This window comes from Musa acuminata, chromosome BXJ2-3 (genome assembly GCF_036884655.1).
Source record: "Musa acuminata AAA Group cultivar baxijiao chromosome BXJ2-3, Cavendish_Baxijiao_AAA, whole genome shotgun sequence".
NCBI lineage: Eukaryota > Viridiplantae > Streptophyta > Magnoliopsida > Zingiberales > Musaceae > Musa > Musa acuminata.
The window spans coordinates 5256344-5276257 of NC_088340.1; the positions used below are offsets into that span (position 1 = coordinate 5256344).

The window sequence follows — 19914 nt, forward strand, 5'->3', positions numbered from 1 at the left end:
GGCAGCATACAAGTACAATATGATATGCATTGATAATTGTTAAATTCACAGTTGTACACAATCCTGAAAGTAGCAAAGGCAAGGGATGCTGTATAGCATTAAGTTGTAGAACAGTACTTGAAGAAATGTGGGCTTGATGACAAGGTTTACCATACCGCAGCATACCGCTCGGTACGGGCGGTATGTACTTGTCTGTAGGGAATTGGTATGGGCGGTATATTGGTATGCCTTTATATACTATGTGCTGGTATGCTCGGTTTGACTCGGTATGTACCGTATCGATAGCTGGTCGGTACACCGGTATGGACCAGTAAGGCGAACCATGCTTGATGGCTTATGAGTAACCCATTTAAGAGTAGGATTCATAATAAGTAGGCCTGATTGATGCAAGCTTCACCAATTTTGAGTGTCTTCTAAATTTGGCTTTACCATCTTGAAATGGTGGAGCACCTTCAGCCATTTTACAAACATTTGTGAGAGATCGACTCCAACCACGGAAACGACTAGAGTGTTGAAATAGTTTGTAGCTAGGTTTGATATCTTGGTCCAATGCTGATACCAGTCATCAGCTGGACTGGTATGATTCTAGTATGCTTGCCATACCCACACACTGTATGAGTTGATACCATCTGAATGAAAGAGAGAGGGAGAAGAGAAGAGGCGAAGAAGAAGGTGAGGAGGTGGAGAAGGGCAGAGGCAGAGGAGAAGAGAAGAGAAGAAAGATGGGCATGAGGAGGAGATGGCTCCATGTATTATAGTAGGTGGCAATGATAACGTTGTGACAAGGAGGAGGTAGCGGCAGCAATGGGAGAAGCTGGGTTCTGGAGCAGCAGCAGTCACAAAGGCAGAAGTTGTGGTTGAGTGAAGGAAAGCGAGAGGAGGAGTTGTCAACAGGAGTTGCTTACTGAAAATCTTTTCTCCTTTTACCATCTAAGAACTTGTGGTTGATAGCCAACATTTTTATTTCAGCTCTTCAGATTCTAAACAAGTTAAGAAATTGAAAATACCCCTGTTTGGACCGGCCTGCACGAAATCACCTGGGTTTGCATGGCAGTCCTCTGTCAGACTGGTAAAATACCTGTACCAAGTGTGCCTGATATTTAGAACCTTGGTTTGTGGCCATATTAATGAGAGAACAAAAGGTTCAAAGTCAGATAAATAGAAGGAAATAAACAGAAAATTGCTTTATTGTTTTTGTCATGCCATAGTGGATCTCGGTTGATAAAAAGTTTGTATTGGTTGCCAGAGTTTTTGTTTTGAACAACTGCAATGTAGACTTCACATAGAAGTTCCATAAGAATATAACCATGCTAACTCGTCTTTAGATAACTTTGTGGCACAATCCTCATACTCTGAAATTCTTAATGTTGTAAGCAAGCTAAACTCTAGCCTTTTTTTTCTTGTTTGTATAGATTGAGTGCTCGAATCCATCTTTACTTCCAGAACCTGGAAAGAGAAGATCAATTGAAGAACCATTTGTTAAGGTTGCTTTTGGACCCATCCTTTTTCATTTATGGTTAAGAATGGATGCTTTAACAGCATTAGTGCTTTCTAGATATATTACAAAAATGTTATTGATCCAAGTTTATGTTCCTAGATTGAAATGCTTACTCCAAAGGAATATATAGGCTCTCTTATGGAACTTGGTCAAGAAAGAAGAGGTGAGTTTAAAGAAATGAACTATATCACGGAGAATAGAGCCTCCCTCATCTACGAGTTACCACTTGCTGAGGTACTTGTCTTGGAAATTCACTATTCTGTTATCATGCTTGCAAGATGGCCAAATTCTTACATTCTTCTATCTATTTAAGATAAGCCTTGTTCTTAGATGTTTAGTTTTCTGTTTGAGGCTTTTCATAAATGTACCTCTTTTCTTCCCACATTGATCGATGAACTATTGCATAAAATAAATATAGAAGCTTCAGAAGTGCAGATACTGATCTCATCTCCATGATTGAAGTTAGTTTTATGCTTTACAGGCTTCTTACTTGTATTCTCAACGAATTTTCTTATTTCCAGTGACTAATTGTCAATCAAATGTTTGCATTTTTTTACATGTTGTATTGTTGGCTAAGGTCGGTTATATGCAATATTTCTTCTGCTTGAGTGCAGATGGTCGGGGATTTCTTTGATCAGCTGAAGTCCAGAACCAAGGGATATGCTAGCATGGAATACTCTTTTGTGGGGTATACATCTGTGTGCAATGCTGACTTGTTTCTTTATTTCAAGAACATTTGTCAGGCTTGAGCCAATAGTAAACAAGTTCATACAAATAAAAGAACTCTTAAGCAGAGCTTTCGGCTGTTATGTGTAGAAGAACAGAAATGTAAATATATATAATTAGAAGTCTCTACATGGCATGTTTTATTGAAAGAAAACAGAATTCTTAAGATGGAAGGACAAGCTTATCTTTGTTAAGTTGTTCAAGGAATGCTCTGATTTTTTATTTATAACGTGTTAACATACTCATCCTATGATGAATAGTTCCAGGATAATACAATCCAAATCTTATGATCTGGTTCGGAATAGCTCTAAATGATCTTGATCCTTGCTTGGAGAGGTACATATAGGAACATAATTTTTAGGTCAAGGTTATGGGTGAAATAATACACTTAAGTGACAAGCTTCAACTCAATTTATTTTTGTTTAATCAATTATGTTTGTAGTTTGTTAAGTCTGTTGAATGTCTACAATGAGGAGTTATTTATATTATTAATTGGATCAAAAGGTTTGGTTAATCTGAAGTAGATTGAAGCTAATATGAAGCAAAGCTAAATTTAGTTATGTTTCAGTTGGGAACTATATCAATTTGATCATCTGGACATGATTTGGGGTCAAAAAGTTGAATGATTGTTTTAGTCAATACTTACCAAGGAATATGGTTCCACTCGAACATTTATGTATTGGCGGGTATTTAGGGCTTTAGGCACAAACCAAGATACGGGCTGCCCCTTTTTGGGTGCTTATATGTCTCTCTTGATCTCTCTTGCGATGTTTGCTGCCTATCCTTGTCCAACCAACCCACCTGTCGTGGCTAGCCCACTACTTGCACCGCTCACCTGGCTAACCTACCCACTGTTGTCGCCAGCTCTGTTACTCCTCTCGTCCCCTCCCAACACCCTCGCTTTCTTAGTATTATGGTACATGCCAGCATACCATGTTGTCACGAACTTAGCTGGAGTTGTCTAAGTCGTAAGACACTCTTGTTTTATTTGTCCATAAAAGGTCAGCCTAGTTGCAACCTCGCTTAGGTCTCGAAGGACCTGTAAAAAGGCAAATTGATTAGTTTGGAAAACAAGCGATAAACAAGTCCTGACGTCTCGCAAAGAGGGTAACTTTACAAGCAATTCAGCAAACACTTAGTGTACAAGAGAGAAAAGAGAGGAAGAAGAAAACAATGACTTTAAAAGGTAAACGAATAGTTGCAAATTCACAAACGATTGCTCACCAAGTGTCAGGCACGTTGGCAAGGCCCTATAGGCTTTACGTGCGAGCTTGTGAATCCAATCAACGCTCAACGCTACCTCAAACCACCAATTCAGTCCTGTGTCACTTGGGTGGTTCTAGGGTGCTAAGATGGTTGACGTTTTGCACTATATCATAGCTTGCCAAAAACGTGAAAACTGGGTTGTTCTAGGGTAGTTTTGTTTATTCTGGTGAACGGTTGCACTGCAGCCCTACAAACTCTTCTTGCTCATAGTTTTCAAGCAAAAATACACAAAAATGAGCCAAAATATGCTGCCAAACATATGTACAAACAAATAAAAGCGACGAACGGTCTATTGATGAAGGTGTTGCGTGTGCGCAACGATTGTTTATGACAGTGTGTCGATATGCTAGCACAGACCAAGAATTCCTTGTAGTACTCTTCTATCTATGGATAGTTGTTTTGCGGCATTTGAGCATGCTGATAACTTTTCTTCCCCATAGCAATTTTGTGCTATGTTGATTGGCACATCTTTGTGCATACCTTAAAAAGGTAAACTAGCCATATGTTAGCAGCTCCAACACAAGTCAACATGGCATGTGTGCTGATGATATTCATTTTTGGCATGACAAATTTTTTGCTTTTATTTCCAAGACATGCTGGTCAACATGACATTCCTTTTAGTACTCCAATATCCTTGATCCATAAACTTTAGCTTTTTATTTTTCCTTCTTTACTACAACTAGTTATCTTAATAAGCCAATATACCATTTTTGTTATAAGTATTTTACATATTATAACATGTAGGTTTATAACATAGTAATGTGCTTGAGATTATTTATTTCTGAACAATTAAAGATGCCAATTTTTTTCACTGTAACATGGTGTAATTTAATCTTGAACAATTTTCCAATGATGGTGGTTGATACTTAAGACCTATTGATCTCCAAAGGTTTCCTTTGCTACGTCCTTGCCGAGATTTCCTTTGCTACGTCCTTGCCGAGACTGTCAATCTGATCATGGCAGTGTCACTTGCAGTCTCCTCCTAAACCTTTAAATGTGTGTGTGGCAGCAAATGGATTTCACTGGCTTTAGTTAAAATGTTAAATAAGACAGGTCAACAGTTAACACCTAATAATATATACATATATAAAATATTTTCTTGGAAGAGTTGCAAATATCATTGCCTCTATTCAAGCTCCCATTTTCCAAATAACATAGGTTTTCCCAGGTTTAGAATTAGTGGCTTCCTTTGTTTTTCTTCTTATGTGTTTTTGTCCCCCTCATAAGTGGAACATTCCTCACTCTAATTTTCATATGCCATTTTTTAAAAATTGTCATTCCGGCATCATCTATTATGCAACTATGAAAATTACATAGAATGAGCATGTAATAAACAGAGTGAAGTTTATTCAACAAATCAAGGTCAAATAAAATTTCTCATTTAGTTCAACTAGCTCAAGAGTACATTAATTTGTTCCATGGTTTGTGCAACTGACAGGTATAGGGAAAGTGATTTGGTAAAGCTTGATGTCCAGATTAATGGTGAGCCTGTGGAACCATTATCAACAATTGTGCATAAAGATAAGGTGATCCATCTTTTTTGTGCTTACCTTTCATTGTGATAAATGGACTCTGGCTAACCATCTCTAACTCGTTCTTGTTCTTCTAATATGGAGTTTAGGTTTATTACTCTTTTGAGACAAGTTAACAATAACTGCATGGTCTTTAAACACATCTTGAAAGTCAACTTTTTGTTGTCATCTGTTGGTGAAAAATTCAATGAGGAAGACTTTGGGCAGAATCTTTAATATGGCAACAGGCTTCTCTCTCTCTCTCTCTCTCTCTCTCTTCTCTCTCGTGATGCCTATATGCATATGTGTGCATCAATATAACATCATAGATGCATGCTACACATCTTTTATTACCTGGGGATTTCAAGTTGACATTGTTTCTATAATCAACATTTCATTTAAAATTAATGTGACCATACCATTTCAGCATGTATCTTGCTGGTATGGTATCAGCAGTAGGCACTGTGTTGTGTCTGTACGTGGCCAAGACAAAAGTAAACCTTGGTCTTCATGTGTTAGTCTCAGTTAGAATGCATGTTTAATATTTCTTTTTGCTTTCATGTCTCAAGAACCTGCACTGAGTGCTACTTTTCCAGGCTTATGCTGTTGGGAGAGCGCTGACTCAGAAACTAAAGGAGCTAATACCGAGACAAATGTTCAAAATTCCAATTCAGGTATGTTGCAACATGCGATGATTGAGTAGAAACATACAGGTATATTCTCATGCTTATAACGCAACTGTTCGTATATGGATGAAGATATCTGGATGTCTTGGTGCTTGGTGATGGTCTACACTGTAATTTACATGGGCTATTTGTTGCTCATATGGAATATTGGGACTTAGCTGCTACAGATTTTAGTAGTTTATCACAGGTCAACCCAATATTGTTAGAAAAAGTTAGTGGCAATAAATTCTGTTCAAGAAGCAATAAAATATTTTGATGTAAAGAGTTGGAAGAACTATTGAAAAACTTTGTAAAAAGCTACTAATTTAATGTAGAAATCACTTGTTGAAGCGTTTGATGTTGCAAAAACAGAAGGAATAAGAACACGGCAGTCTCTCTTGTGCTTCTATTGGCTTCGTAATGAAATGTACTCTGAAATCTGAGTGACGTCAATATTTGGCCTGTATTTTTCCAGAAAAGATTGATGGTCTGTGGAAGCATGTTATTAGACAGATATTGGATTGTAACTTGAAATTCATTAAGAATTTACAATGCTCCTTTTGTCTTATAATGTGCTTTTCTTGAGTAAATTTCACCTATATTCTGTTAGGGTTCCATCCTATGACCTATATTGCTTGTAATCTTAACATCAACCTTTCAGTGAACATACGTGCCTGGTCACCAAATGTGACCCAGTTCTTGTCCTTTTCATATGTACTACCCTACTTCTGTAGCCTTAGAAAGTGATTTATGTCTATGTGTACCCTGTACTGGATGTCGCCTCATGGCTGCACTCAGACAGGCCTAGGCCACATAGTGGGTCACTGGGTTGTCTGATTATGCTCATGAGCTTAGATATGACTAATGTGCATGGTTTGTAATACTTTACCGTACTGTTCGGTATGAGCGATATGTACCGGTCCGATAGAGGACCAGTATAGGTAGTACATTGGTATACCTTAGTGTACCGTGTATCAGTATGCTCGGTACAGCTCAGTATGTATCGTACTGCTAGCTGATCGGTATACCGGCACGGTACAGTATTTAGAATCTTGCCTATATGTTTTATTTTCTTCATTGACTGCTTTACCATTTGACAGCTTTAAATTTGTATGTGTGACTTTCTGTATATTTGTTTCATTCTTGTTGCTTGTTGTGACTTCCCTTTTTGTCAAAATGGAATTGCGTTATCTTTTAATACAGGTCTTAAATGTTTTTCTTTGTTACATTGACCCTCCCCTGACTCCCATTGGTGGGAACCTTGTACACTGGGATTGTCCATTTTAATTACTGCATATGGTAGTTGGATTGTTTTGAGCCTCTATAGTCTACTTTCCATATGTAGGATTTGCTTTAAAAGTGGCACTAGTGCACCAGCCTTTACATTGCGCTTCTCATGTCTGATTTACTAAGAAATCTTGACTCTTAAGATTTGTCTGTTCCCTGGACATTTGATTCTTTCTACGACTAGCTTGCCACCAACTTATATGCAAAATACTCTTATCAGTAATAGTTTCTATGTACCATATGATAGTTGTAATATTTTGTGTTCTCTCCAAGGCATCAAACCTCACAAGCATCACATCCTTTGACAACTGAAAACAATTTGTTTTCCATCATTAGTTCTAGTTTGCTGAACAATTTACTTGCCAGCTTGTTTTTACCTCTTCTAACTTGCAAACAACACATGGATGGTGGCAGGCATGCGTTGGTTCAAAAGTGATTGCCAGTGAATCTTTATCTGCAATTAGGAAGGATGTTCTATCAAAATGTTATGGTATGTAAGAAAACAATAACGAAGGATATATGTTGTCTGCCCTTTTATTCTTTTCCCTGTTTTGACACCACAGTTTCTTACATATTTGGTGCTTGGTAGGCAGTTGAACCTTCATTCGTTTTCTTATCTTATCAAACAATCATTTAATTTAATTTGAAGAATCTTTCTCAAGGAAACTTCTTTTTTGTAGGGGGTGATATATCAAGGAAAAAGAAACTGCTTAAAAAGCAGGTGATCTTCCTTTTGCTTCTATCCGAAACTTTAAAAAAGTATATTCTATATGGATGTTTTAATATGTGATTAAGTATATAAAACTTCTATACTACCTTTCTGGATGCAGAAAAGAGTTAGCAGCTTATTTTGAATTGGTCTCAGTCCATAAATCAAACTTGCCTAATTCAGTGTTTTTTATTAGTCAACCAAAATATTATAGAAGTCTATCAGCAAAAGTATTTTATCAGATGACATCCCTGTTCTTGCAGCTGAAACAGATGCATAAGTTAAAAAGCTAAAATAATCATATGATTGTTTAATTATAACACTACATATGTACCTGTTCTTCTCTGTCTAAACAGACACAAGAATATCCTTTTGTTTTACAATCAAATGTCTGGGCATTTTCCTTCTAGGTAAGGACAACTGCAAAATTCTTATTATGCAGCCTTCGATAGATTCATATGTTGATCTCATTTGTCTTCTTTAGGAATCATTCCTCTGCAGTGAGTGTACCGGCTGATCCTTGCATCATTCTTCTTCTGCTGTGATAGACCAAAACCATCTAGTTATTATTTGGAAACTTCTCATCGGTCAATTTCCTGAGTTACAAAAAAGACTTTAGTAATTTCATACATCAATCCTTACAGTTGTCATGACTTGTTTTTCAGGCTGAGGGAAAGAAAAGAATGAAAGCAGTTGGAAAGGTTGAAGTGCCACAGGAGGCCTTCATGGCTGTTTTGAGATTAGAAAAGGAGGTTATGTAAATCATAACATCTGCCATTCCATTGTTGAAATCAGAAAGGAAGCCATCTAACATCTGCCTTACCTTTCAAGATATAATCCAAGCTTACATGATCATCCAGTATCAGCAGAGGAACTTTCTAGAACTCATGCAAAGGGTATTTCCTTTTAAGCAGTCAATGTTTATCCTGTACAGTATTCAGCTTAGCGGAGGAGGTGGTGGCCTGGGCTGCATAATATGGTCTCTGTCCCAGTTTGCAGTAGAAGAAGAAAGGCTGCCATCCGAAGTATACAATTGAATATTCAGCCAAGTTCAGCACCGATTTTTTTGTAGCTGCACTCATTTCAAGGACCCAAAGGAATCTATAATAGTTGTGCAATACAGGATTAATACGTCAAAAAGGATCCCATCTCCTGCTTTATCTCTAAATTGGTTAGTGAACAGGTGTCCCTTTTGTTGATTGATTAATCAAAGTTTACCAGTGAAATGTTGCACTATATTCTTGAAATAGATATCCTCATATCAAACAGAACCTCCAGTTCAAATTAGCTTCTTACAAGTTTGCTGCATGCATGCTTCAATTTTTCCCATTTGACATGACCATGAATCACCTTATTGTGATGATGTTACTTGGTCCTTGTAAGATCTGGACATCTGCTTGTTCATCATCTGCTACTAGTAAAGAAAGAGGATTGCATATAGCAGCCAGTGGTTTGTCAGCCTAAAGCAAAGCAAGACAAGGATATTTTAGTAGCCCTCTACCGGTCTTTATATCTGAAAAACATAACTCACTGGAGCTTTTAGTGTTGAAAAAAGAACCCCTCTTTCGACGGTGGTTCAGTTGTATGACTCAGGTGAATCTGTATCTTTGAAAGCCTGTATGTAATATGTATCATTGTAGCAGCATTGGTCGTTTCCCGTCGTAATTGATCACACACTAGAAGAAATCCTGCATTCTGCTTCCTCTCATGTTTGCCGGTGTTCCAAGTTTACTATAGATTGGAAATATGTTGTAATAGCTTAAGCTTTTAGGATTGCTGAGCATATGATATCAGAGTATGTCATGTGTTGAAAACATGTCCTTTTTCATTTAATTAATATTTGTGTAATATCTTTCTCTCCACTTTGGTTTTCACTATGCTGTGTGCCACATCTTAATTCAATGTGCAGATAAAAATGGATGTTAGGGTCTCATATAGATTGGACAATTTTCCGAACAACTTCAACTTTTAGATTAATGATCACCCAATCTGCTACATTTATCACTAGCACTAAAAGAACAAGACACGAGACTTCCCCAGCGATGCTTGGAACATTATTAACACGACACTTACATGGTCGATTGAATCTCCAACTCTTACCTCATCGGATTTGGGCAACATATTAGATTGGTTTTCTTCTTTTACTCTGGTCACGACATTTGCTTTACATGGTCCATAAACAGGAATCGAAATAGGCTTCCATTATGCTTGACTACCAAAGAGTGCCACTTGACGTTGCATCGGATTTGATATATGACAAAATGGATCATCTAAAAATCGGACATGCACACACATGTGACAAAGGCCATCACCTCGGTAGGACTAAGAAGAGGCAATTGAGCCACCTTGGCAGGTGGTTTAGCCACGCAAATGAAAGTTGTGCCACCTTGGCAAGTGGTTGATCTACATTAGTAGACCTTGACAGGTGGTTGAACCATATCAGCAAGGATATTCCACCTCAGCTGTCATTTTCAGTAGGCAATTGCATCACCTCCGTAACTGCATTTAACTACTTAAACTGTCGATAACCTCATGAGGATCGAAAGTTACTCTTGACATCATTCTTTTGTAGAATCTCAAATGGCACATTCGAAGATCGAGCACCATCTAGACTCCAGCGACAAACTTTTCTCTAACAATCATCAACTTATGGGGATAGCATGTATCATGCATCTTCGGGTCCGAATCTGATTGGGTCGTTCTCCCCTCGGACCAACCTCGGAGTTAACATAATTAGCATTTAGCAATCTAAAAACCATGACACCAGAATCAGAATACAGTAAAAAAAATTGTTGTTTAACTCGAGTTTTTTGTTCATTAGATAGAAATGGAATGCTGTCGACTCTCGGCAGAAGACAACAGATTGACAGCATTTTCCATCACAGATCCTGACCATCAACCACTGCAACCAAGCACACAAATAAACAGGCAAAGGCATGGGGAGGTGCCTTGAGATTGATATCACATCATCTTAAGATGAGATATGTACTGCACATACATTCTAATCAAACCAAATAAAGATCATAGTCCATCATGGTAGCTGCAATGGCCATAATCAATGTATTATCTTTTCTGCAGACCAAAAATATTATTTAAAAGAAAAGTCAGAGAAGAACTGGGTTGCGGGAATGAGGGTTTAAAGTATAAAATCTTGTATTTGGATGGACTACTAAAGTGGAGCCAAGATTTTGCAGGCAACTGAGATATAACAGAATTGGCACTTCACAACTTTGTGTAGGACAATAATGGCACATCCACTAAAGTTCCTTTTACATCCCCAATAAACACTTCATCAGCTGGAGTAACATGTCTTTTGGCATACCCGAGGCCGAGATGCTCCCCATCTCTTCTTCCCAGAGCGTAGCTCGTAAGCACCCCAACCTGCTCAGAAATCTCGATTAGGAATTACTTGATTGGAAATGATACACTAAATCAACTGTACCTTCTTTCCATCTAGCATGATAGAAGTCCCTGGCGCTGCTTGGCCTGATAGTTTTATCCCCCATAATCGCTGCTTCACACCGTTATAGGTGATAAGCCTAGATATGGTCTCTTGGCCTTTGTAACAACCTGAAATATTGAACATAGCTAGAAATATAAGTAAAGATCATGACATATCATATATCTTGTAAAAAAAAAAATTTACTTGCACGGCATGGAAACCTTTATCTAGATGAACAGCCATCGAGAGGCCTGCCTCTAGTACATTGTAGTCTTTGGTTAGCTCCTTTCCAGGGGCTGGCCTTCCTGCACGTGTAGCTGGTCTCAGCACTTGGAGCTAATCTTTGAATGACAATTATGATATGTTTTTCTCTTTTGGTTATGTGGAGGAGGTTATAAAAAAATCCAGCTCCAAACACGAGGAGAAAACGATAACTGGTGTTGTCTCTCAAGAAAGATTCCAACCTAGCAAATGCAAAACACAGAAAACAGTAGCTTTGTTGCATCTTGTCCTACAACCAGGAATGCATACTTAAAGAAGCTTGGAGAATCTCTAACATCATGCCTACTTTAGGTTATAATTGGAGCATGTATATGCATACATCAGACAGTCTCGACCCAAAACTTTTGAGATGGATGAGATTGTCTGATGTTTGAAAGAAACTATATTGCAAGGACAATGCATAACTTGTGAAAAGAAGATTAAAATAATGGGTTTCTAATTTCTAATAACAAATAATAGGAGTTACACTGCATTCAAATTTCTTAAATAAGACTATTTATATTATCTTTTATGACCTGAAAGACAAGAATATATATGCATCTCCCGAACTGTGCAGTTTATGCATGACCTTTAAGAACTCGAAGCCTCTCCCAGGCATTAGCTCCCATAGGAATGGCACCATGACTTAAAAGAGATCTCCACACAGATCTAGCAGAAGCCGGAGATAACATGAATGAAAAACCATCTCTTGACAAGATGCTTCCAATGCCAATGGTCAACGGAGCTCCATTTACCTGCAGAGAGCAAAATCGATGTCCACAAATTACATCTAATTAATGAACTTGACTAGTCAATAATATGGAGAATGTGATCTCCAAAAGTTTGCAATGTTAATCATATCTAAGAAGTATGTAAAGAGAAACATATTGCATTACTAAGAAAATACTTCATGTTCATTTGTTTTCAGCTATCCTAGTGCTTAAAGAATTTATTTGATGGCCAATTCACTCTGAATTGTGCTATGTGCTGTCAGTTTACAAATACCTATATGTTAAAGTTCTTTTATAATGTCATGTATGACTTGTAGATTTTAATGTGTGCTAATGTAGTTGTTTAGCTGGTCTACAAAGGGGTTAAAAAGCATTACAGTTCAAGGGTCAAACTTGATGAGAATTAGCTCTATATCTGATCCTTCATATAACACATGCTTTTGAGTTCTCTCTATGCCAAACTTGTTCCCAATTAATATGGACTCTTCAGATTTTGTATTATTGTATTGATCTCCTTTTCTTTTCACCTGAACTTGTGTCCTGAGTAGTCCAATTTCCTGTCTTAATTGTGAGTTCGCACAATCAATGTCAGGATTGAGAATTACTAAGGACCATATGGGATGATGAAATACCCGACTTTAAAAAACAAATGAAATAAAGATATACAACATACGAAACTACATAAAAGAACATAATGGATAATAAAGAAGATTGATTCACTAATAACTAACAATCACATATTTATTGAAAAGTAATTATTGATCATATAATCCAAAGATTTTACTGTGGTAACTATCAGATATTTTAGAAATTAGCACCCCAAGTATACGAGTCTTGCAGTATCCCGAGTGCTTTAATCACTATAAATATGAAGTATAAGGTAATTGCACCAAAATAAAAATAATTTTCATTCGAAGAGAACCCTCAAGGGATTTGAGATTGAATCTCATAATATTTTCCTTCTTTATGACAGCATTCCCATTTTATAAAGCTGGGAGATGCCTTTTTGTCCTCCACTTTTGCTTTCCATATCCTTTCCTCTCTAACACTCTAAACACAATGGGTATAGTCTAGCAAACGACACAGTAGCAGTGTCTTGTCTATCTTATGGTAATTGTCATAGTGTGGGCTCAATCCTTTAGTAGCCTCTGTAAGAGATCACAAAGTTTCTTTCGAGAACCAACTGACAGAACAGTAAGTAATATTAATTTACTGATAGAACCTACAACTACAAGCCTATTTGCCAATCTACTTCACCATAACAAAAATTAATGTTATTGGCATATAACAGCTGGTTACCATGCTGACCACTTGTATAGTCATGCAAGTAGCTCTTCTAGCACATTAATTTGTACCAATCTTGGTTTAAACATACAGATTTAAGACAAAATGTATGAAATGGAACCAAATGGTATAGAACCCTTTGCCACTAGGATGGAACTTGTTCATGAACCATATTGCATCAGATAGTATTCTGCAGATGTAAGATGCTATTTATATGTATGAATTCAAAAAAAAAAAAAAAAAAACACTAGTGGCATAGCAATCATGAACAACCATGGAATCTTATGATTAATTACTTTGCAGGTTGAAGATGTCCTTTTGTTTCTTAAATGAAACACAGAGTATCACAAAAATTTAATTAGAAAAAAGTATTTGGAGGATAAAAATTTATAAACATGCAACTATGTCTGAAGAGGAAGGCATATATCTCTGTGTTTGTATATAAAATAGGTAAAAATGACAAGTCTTGTTACATTGTAATGCCGATGTGTACCATATGGCTGTTCAACAATATCTCCAAGATTCAATGCCTCCATGACCTTCAGAATATCACCATAGTGAGAAATTACTACATTACAAAAGTACCCTAAAAAGTAAAAATAATAAATCAACTTAAAAATGATGCCTCAACTTGATTACTTTTAGGTCCAATAAGAGCAAAAAAGCATGTCTGATGAGTGATGTCATGAACTTCAACCTTATCAGCATAGAATATATACCTAGAATAAGAGAGATCATTAACAGGTGGTTCATTAAATTTAAATTTTAGCAAATAGAAGGATTCTATGGAAATTTATTATACATTTTTATCAGAAAAATAGAGCAATCATAGTCTACTGAAAAACTAGGGAGAAGATGATAGGTATTTAAGAAAATTATGATATTAGAGCATGTGTAAAATAGAATATAAAATCATAAATAAAGATTTAAATGCTTTTGATTCAACTAAGAATGTTACTTTGTATAAAGCCGAATGATGGAAAAATATATTGGAATATTATGGCTCGTTATTGTTGCTAACTTGCTATTGTTGTTGTATGATACAGGAGCACCCATGTGCCCTAGGCCAGAAAGAGCCTTCAAAAGAAGTGGAAGACAAGATCATTTTAAAAAGGTAATGTTAGTGCCGGCAAGGCTGCATCGGGAGGTCAGCAGCAACACATTGTGATTGATCAAAGTAGTGCCCTACCATCAGACTGAAAAGGATGGAAACAAAATGAAGAATCACAAAGTGAAAATGTTCTAATAAGACTGAAAAAGACTGGATTCCAGATGTAAAGAGTGGACTGCTATCAGATTCAGGAAACTATGCCAAGCAAAACATAAATATACACTTTTGCTTCTTTACTTCCAAAAAGGATGGAAACAAGGATCCTACAACAAAGTTAATACAAAATGTGATGAATTGCATAGATAATATAGCCGGTTGTATATGCAGTAAAGGGACGACATGCTGCATGAGCTTTGTAATGTGAGATTCAAACAAAACAAACTTTTAAGCAAGTTAGAAGACGAAAGGCTTTGAAACATAGTTTAGCATCAGCTATCATTGGTTTAAACTGAAGCTCGACCAGATGCTCCAAATCATTTCAAAGTAGCCAAAAAATATTGATCAAACCAAATTATCATAGTAAAAGAAGGCAGTTTCATTCAGATACAAGTGCTATCACTCAATAAAAAATTGATATTGTATAACAAGTAACAAATATGAGTAATGAAATATAAAAAAGATTAATGATTTCACAGAATCATATAAAAATAAAAGAACTACATACTTGTTAAGCATTTCAGCTATGCTACTGCTGGTAGAAGGAGACACAAGTAACAGAATTGCATTCTTCTGAAAGAAACATAAGGCAATAGCATCATCATAAAATAATCAAAGACTTTTAGCATGAACTATAAGTTCATGTAAAGTGAAAAAGGCAGAAAAGAAACTAACCATAACCCAGACATAAGCAATGTCAATTGTTCGAGCAGTTGCAGTAACAAAAACAGTATCACACCCCTGCACACTTCAGTTACAGAGCTTTTACAGATAGAAACAACGATCAAGTTGTTAATTCCTTTGGAATTAAGATATGAAATCTCTAATCACCTCTCCTTCAGTTAGACATTCGAAGTTCGCTGTAGATTGATTGTGAAGAAAATGGAACCTATCTTTGCCAGTTACTGAAGATAGAACAAACCAATTTATGAAAAGCTATTAGATCCCCAATGCAAAATTTTTCAGTTGGCTTGCTCATAGAAGCAAAATTCATTCAAGAGAGGTTCTCTTAGGCTCGACACTGAATGTTTCTTGCCCCACTTCTGGTGCTAAAACTGAATCAATCAATCGATAATTAAAATGGCCCTTTGCCAGCAGATTAAACCATACCACTTACTTCTACTTGTCTGAAATTTGAGGCAGGTGGAGAAAATCTAGCCTAAAAGAATGAGGAAAGCTTCTAAGATGGCCTAGGGAGCTGTGTTTTCTTTTCCTTGAAAAGGTCATAGGAAAAGTTTCTCAGGGTCAAGTATGTTATTCCAGCCCGCAAATTGTTACTTTTCAATGTTATTGTTGGTTGCTTATCAAGCCACTCTTTTTGCCTGTTTGCTTGTTCTTTTTTACTGCCTGTTTATGTTTTTGTGCTTTATTCATCTTCTCAAGTAAGAACTACACCAAAAAAACAACAATGATGACAAATAGACACTTCATTGATGTCAAATAATTATCCAATTTCTTTGCTTCCATAAATGTAGCACATACATCTACAGAATAGAAACAAGCATTACCATCCAACCAGAAGAAAAAAAAAATGTAAACTTGCATGAAATGTGTCAGCCTTTTCATTTTCTCATCTACTTCAAGAAATGCAAAGTATGTATGAAAAATTGGCAAACAACTTCCACTAAATTCGAAATATTCTAGTTAAAGTGAAAAAAAAAATCTAAGGAGACAACTTATAGATTAAGGTGTAGTATGTGCAATCATGTAATCAAGAGTTCGAAACCTGTTGTGAGGTTTTAGTACGCATATTTTAAAGGAAAAATAAACAAAAAAAAAAGAGGGATGAAAGGCCTAGTTATTCAAAAAATTGCAAACAAATTTTAACAAATGTAGTTCTCCATATAGTTTTTAACCTTATGATCCTCAAGAACATAAACATTATTAGGAAAAAGATGAGGTGTCTGGTTCATATAGTTCTCCATTAGTAGTTCTCCTAATAATTAATGTGGGAAAAAGATGAGGTGTCTGGTTCATATAATAACCTGTTCTCTTTAAAAGAAAGATGCATTCCATCTCATTCACATCAGAAGCAAGATGGAGAATACAAAAATTATATGGATAATTTTTACATAAGCTATGTCTAAAAGATCTCTGGATGGAACTTATAATGTCTCTTGTTAGCACAGTGAGGTAATGAAATACAATCATAAGAAGCATAAGTAAAACTTCCAGGTTAACAATGCCACTAGTTATTTTAGTCTACAAATTCTAGATTAACTAAATAAAATTGAAGAGACAGACCGAGTTTCCAACCAGTGAGACTACAAGAAGCCATATATTACAGATGGAGGGGCTATCTACACCTCAAAGATGCTGATGAATTTGGCTATAGTGTTAAGCTTTTCACCCAGCTATCATCTCATATTTTATTGCATGTCAAATTTGAAACCAAATTATGATAATAAAGTCAGCCAAATAATATCTGATCTAATAAGCTCTTCATCCAATTAGTTAATTTAAGACACACCTAGAATTAGCTTTTGGCCCAAGTTTGATTCCCATATGCTAGTACATATCAAATTTGAAAACCAATTAACTATGATAAAGTTAACTTAACAGAAATCCCATCTAATGAGCTTTCCATCTGAATAAGATAATATAATAGTTACCCATCCATCTAGATGACCATTGCCAATTCATCATAGAATTTTGATTTGTTATTTGTTAAGACTACATTATATGCCAAATAAACTAATGAGAGAAGCTAAGCTGGAAGCACAACACTTCCTCTTTACTCACCCTTCGTGCAACTGAAACAAAATGGACAAACTGTGGTTTTTAATCCCTATAAGGAAGACACTGGTTGTAAAAATAAATGACGATTAACTGCATATAAGTTGTCACTCACTTCCCATAATTCTTCAATTTTCTCATATTCATTTATCATATTTTGTTGAATTATAAGAAGAACAACAAAAATAGTGGTGTGTGCCTCCTGCCATCTAAGAGAAATAGGAAGAAAACCCTTATAAGAGATCCAGTATTATCTAAGAGAACCCCAAATGGGGAAATGAAAAAAATGGGATATCACCTCAGGAAAGTTCAAGATATAGATGGAGGATGCCTTCTAAACCTTTTATTGTGAATATAAGTCAAAGAATAGAATTAGCTGACTATATAGGCTTTCCACAAGAAGCAATAAAGTAAGTAGTGTAAAAGATTATACCTCTTAGGCGGCCAAAATGTGAGAGGTCCATGATCTACAAAAAAACACAAATTTAATAAATATGAAAAAAGAAGAGTGATGAATATCAAACACTGCGATATTCAAGTTCTGGATGTATTTTAAAAGAGCCTATTGTGAAAAAGAGTTCAGAAAAACTTGTAGAAAGATGATGGATAGATCCTGATGCAACTAGAGCATATAATCAGTTCAGTGCACAAATTCTCCTGACAATTTAATCAACTCAATTTTGATTTACAAATTCAAATAATGTAATGAAATCCTATTCTATGAAAACGAATGTCTTTTCCTGCTAGCTTGGGCATTAGACGTGTGATCACATTATAGACAGGAGAAAAACAAAGTATGTTCAAGCCACTCAAGTCATAAGAGTCAACCCCCAACTATGGAAAGCGAAAAAATCAGGGCAAACAGAGTGATAACAAGGAAAAGAAACAGAAGAGTATTTGTGGCAAGCACATTTGAAGGGAGGGCTCCTAGGAGATTCCCAACTTTAATCCCCTTCCATATTTAATTTTAGAATATCCACTGAAAAAAGACAACAAATATTGATAAATTGAATACTGTCATTAGCCTAAGTGCTCTGATTTAAGCTCCAGGACAATTCCTGAAGTATATTCCAGAATTTTAACAATATAATAATAATACAATGAATGTTGTGGCAATAAGCCTGGAAAGTACAGCTAGTGTTAATGATATGATATCTTATGAGCATGATATTGCTAAAGATCAAAAGCAAGACTTAATTAGAAAAGATTATTTCTAAAATAAAAGAACATACCGCAACTCCATTAAAGGCAGCATCAATAGCCGCATTATCATCACCAAATGTTTCAGCAGTACAGTGTTCTAATGCTGCACCTTCAGTCGCCTTGAGTTCCTATTAAAAAATTAGAAGAAAAAAATAAACTTAAATAACTAACAAGACCCTTTACATAGAAAGAGAGTCTGAAAGACCAGTCGACTAATTAGATAGGAAACGGTAATTGTCATGTGATTCTTTACTTGTAAGAGTTTATTTTATAGGGCTTCAGGAAAGGTCCGGCTGTTCATATATGAACACAGATCACCTCTGCTTTACAGATTGATCATAAATAGACATAGGCAGTCAATTAAAGTGGTGAGTTGACATAGTTATAGAATGACTTTTCCTTTTCGCAATGAAGGAATACTAATTTAATAACATCCAATTTTTTTCAAATTTGAAAACATTTTTTTTCTAGCTGGGCAACAACAAGATGCCGTAGTGAAAAGGGTCCAAGCCTAGTTTTTGTTCCCATGCCAATCTCTATTACTCTCTCCACCATTTTGTCTTACTACATGAAAAGCACCTACAAATTTAATGATAATGCGACAGAACTCAAGAAGACTATGCTAACAACAAAACCTAGAGCTTATAGTCATCTGTTTGCTTAATACTCCGGAAGCTTCGCAGCCTAAGACCTCGGTAAGCAACTAATTACGATCAGTTATCAACCAAACGAGCGACTTTCTAAGCAATGATAGCATCACATTCATGCGTCTACCTAGTCTCCGGTGCGGAATTCCAAAGAAGAAATCGTGTAAAGATAAGAAAGAAACAGAGAGGACAAACGGGGTCGCCATCGATCGGTGGAGGCGAGACATCAAGCGGCAACGCCGAAGGAGCGCAGCGAAGAGGTCTCCACGGAGGCGGAGTGAGGCGGGCAGGAGGCGACCATTTCGAAGCGCCACCGAGGCGGTAGTTGCGGCCGGAGAGGAACGAGGAGAAGCCTCGCGGCCTCGAGAGACCTACGGGCGGGCCAAAGTAGGAACGGAGCGCCTCCATCGGCGACGGAGTAGCGGCGATCTCTCCTCCAATTCTTCTGGATAAGAGGTGTCACGTGGAGGGGAGTTTTGATCGGAGTCATCCAAATGGTACATCAGAACCGTCCGTATGCCACCGACCACGTGATCTTGAGTTGGGTCCGGATCACCAATACCAGACGAGCCACCAACCAGGGAAGTAAGGCTTCCCATTGGCCAATAGCCGCAGGGAGAGTTGGGGGATGGCAGCATTTCAGGGTTTTATTTATTTATTATTCTGAAATATATTCGAGTG

At 36.6% G+C, this 19914-nt stretch overlaps 2 protein-coding genes across 6 annotated transcripts in view; one reads left to right on the forward strand and one right to left on the reverse strand.

Moving 5' to 3' along the window:
* Positions 1-8949, forward strand: part of LOC103977559 (translation factor GUF1 homolog, chloroplastic) — a 40937-nt gene extending 31988 nt beyond the window's left edge. For 3 of the 4 annotated variants that reach the window (XM_065098544.1, XM_065098545.1, XM_009393106.3), the window contains 8 exons: positions 1413-1484; positions 1598-1732; positions 2113-2186; positions 4929-5016; positions 5598-5675; positions 7368-7443; positions 7634-7674; positions 8328-8949. In XM_065098544.1, the coding sequence (XP_064954616.1) occupies positions 1413-1484; positions 1598-1732; positions 2113-2186; positions 4929-5016; positions 5598-5675; positions 7368-7443; positions 7634-7674; positions 8328-8423 (660 nt within the window). In that variant the 3' untranslated portion in view covers positions 8424-8949. Of the gene's footprint in view, positions 1-1412; positions 1485-1597; positions 1733-2112; positions 2187-4928; positions 5017-5597; positions 5676-7367; positions 7444-7633; positions 7675-8327 lie in introns of those variants that run through there. The other variant, XR_010485067.1, reaches the window with a different exon arrangement.
* Positions 8950-10699: 1750 nt separating this feature from the next.
* On the reverse strand, positions 10700-19713 carry LOC103977560 (putative transferase At1g60990, chloroplastic). 2 transcript variants are annotated; one of them, XM_009393107.3, is made up of 12 exons: positions 19429-19713; positions 18616-18714; positions 17817-17850; positions 15479-15552; positions 15323-15388; positions 15156-15220; positions 14012-14099; positions 13854-13919; positions 11955-12120; positions 11326-11409; positions 11105-11232; positions 10700-11043 (listed from the first exon to the last, which is right to left on the reverse strand). In XM_009393107.3, the coding sequence occupies exons 1-12, from the start codon at positions 19639-19641 to the stop codon at positions 10885-10887; spliced, it is 1242 nt and encodes a 413-aa protein (XP_009391382.2). In that variant the 5' UTR covers positions 19642-19713; the 3' UTR covers positions 10700-10884. The 2 variants fall into 2 exon arrangements, with proteins under 2 accessions (XP_009391382.2, XP_064954618.1); XM_065098546.1 differs by lacking the exons at positions 15156-15220; positions 15323-15388; positions 15479-15552 and having other exon boundaries at positions 14020-14099.
* Positions 19714-19914: the final 201 nt, after the last annotated feature.

Coding starts and splice junctions, on each gene's coding strand:
- LOC103977560 (XM_009393107.3), bottom strand. CDS start 19,641: ATGGAGGCGCTCCGTTCCTACTTTGGCCCGCCCGTAGGTCTCTCGAGG. Junction 11,410..11,954: donor GAGGCTTCGAGTTCTTAAAG/GTCATGCATAAA, acceptor CTACACGTGCAG/GAAGGCCAGCCCCTGGAAAG. Junction 11,044..11,104: donor TCATGCTAGATGGAAAGAAG/GTACAGTTGATT, acceptor ATTTCTGAGCAG/GTTGGGGTGCTTACGAGCTA.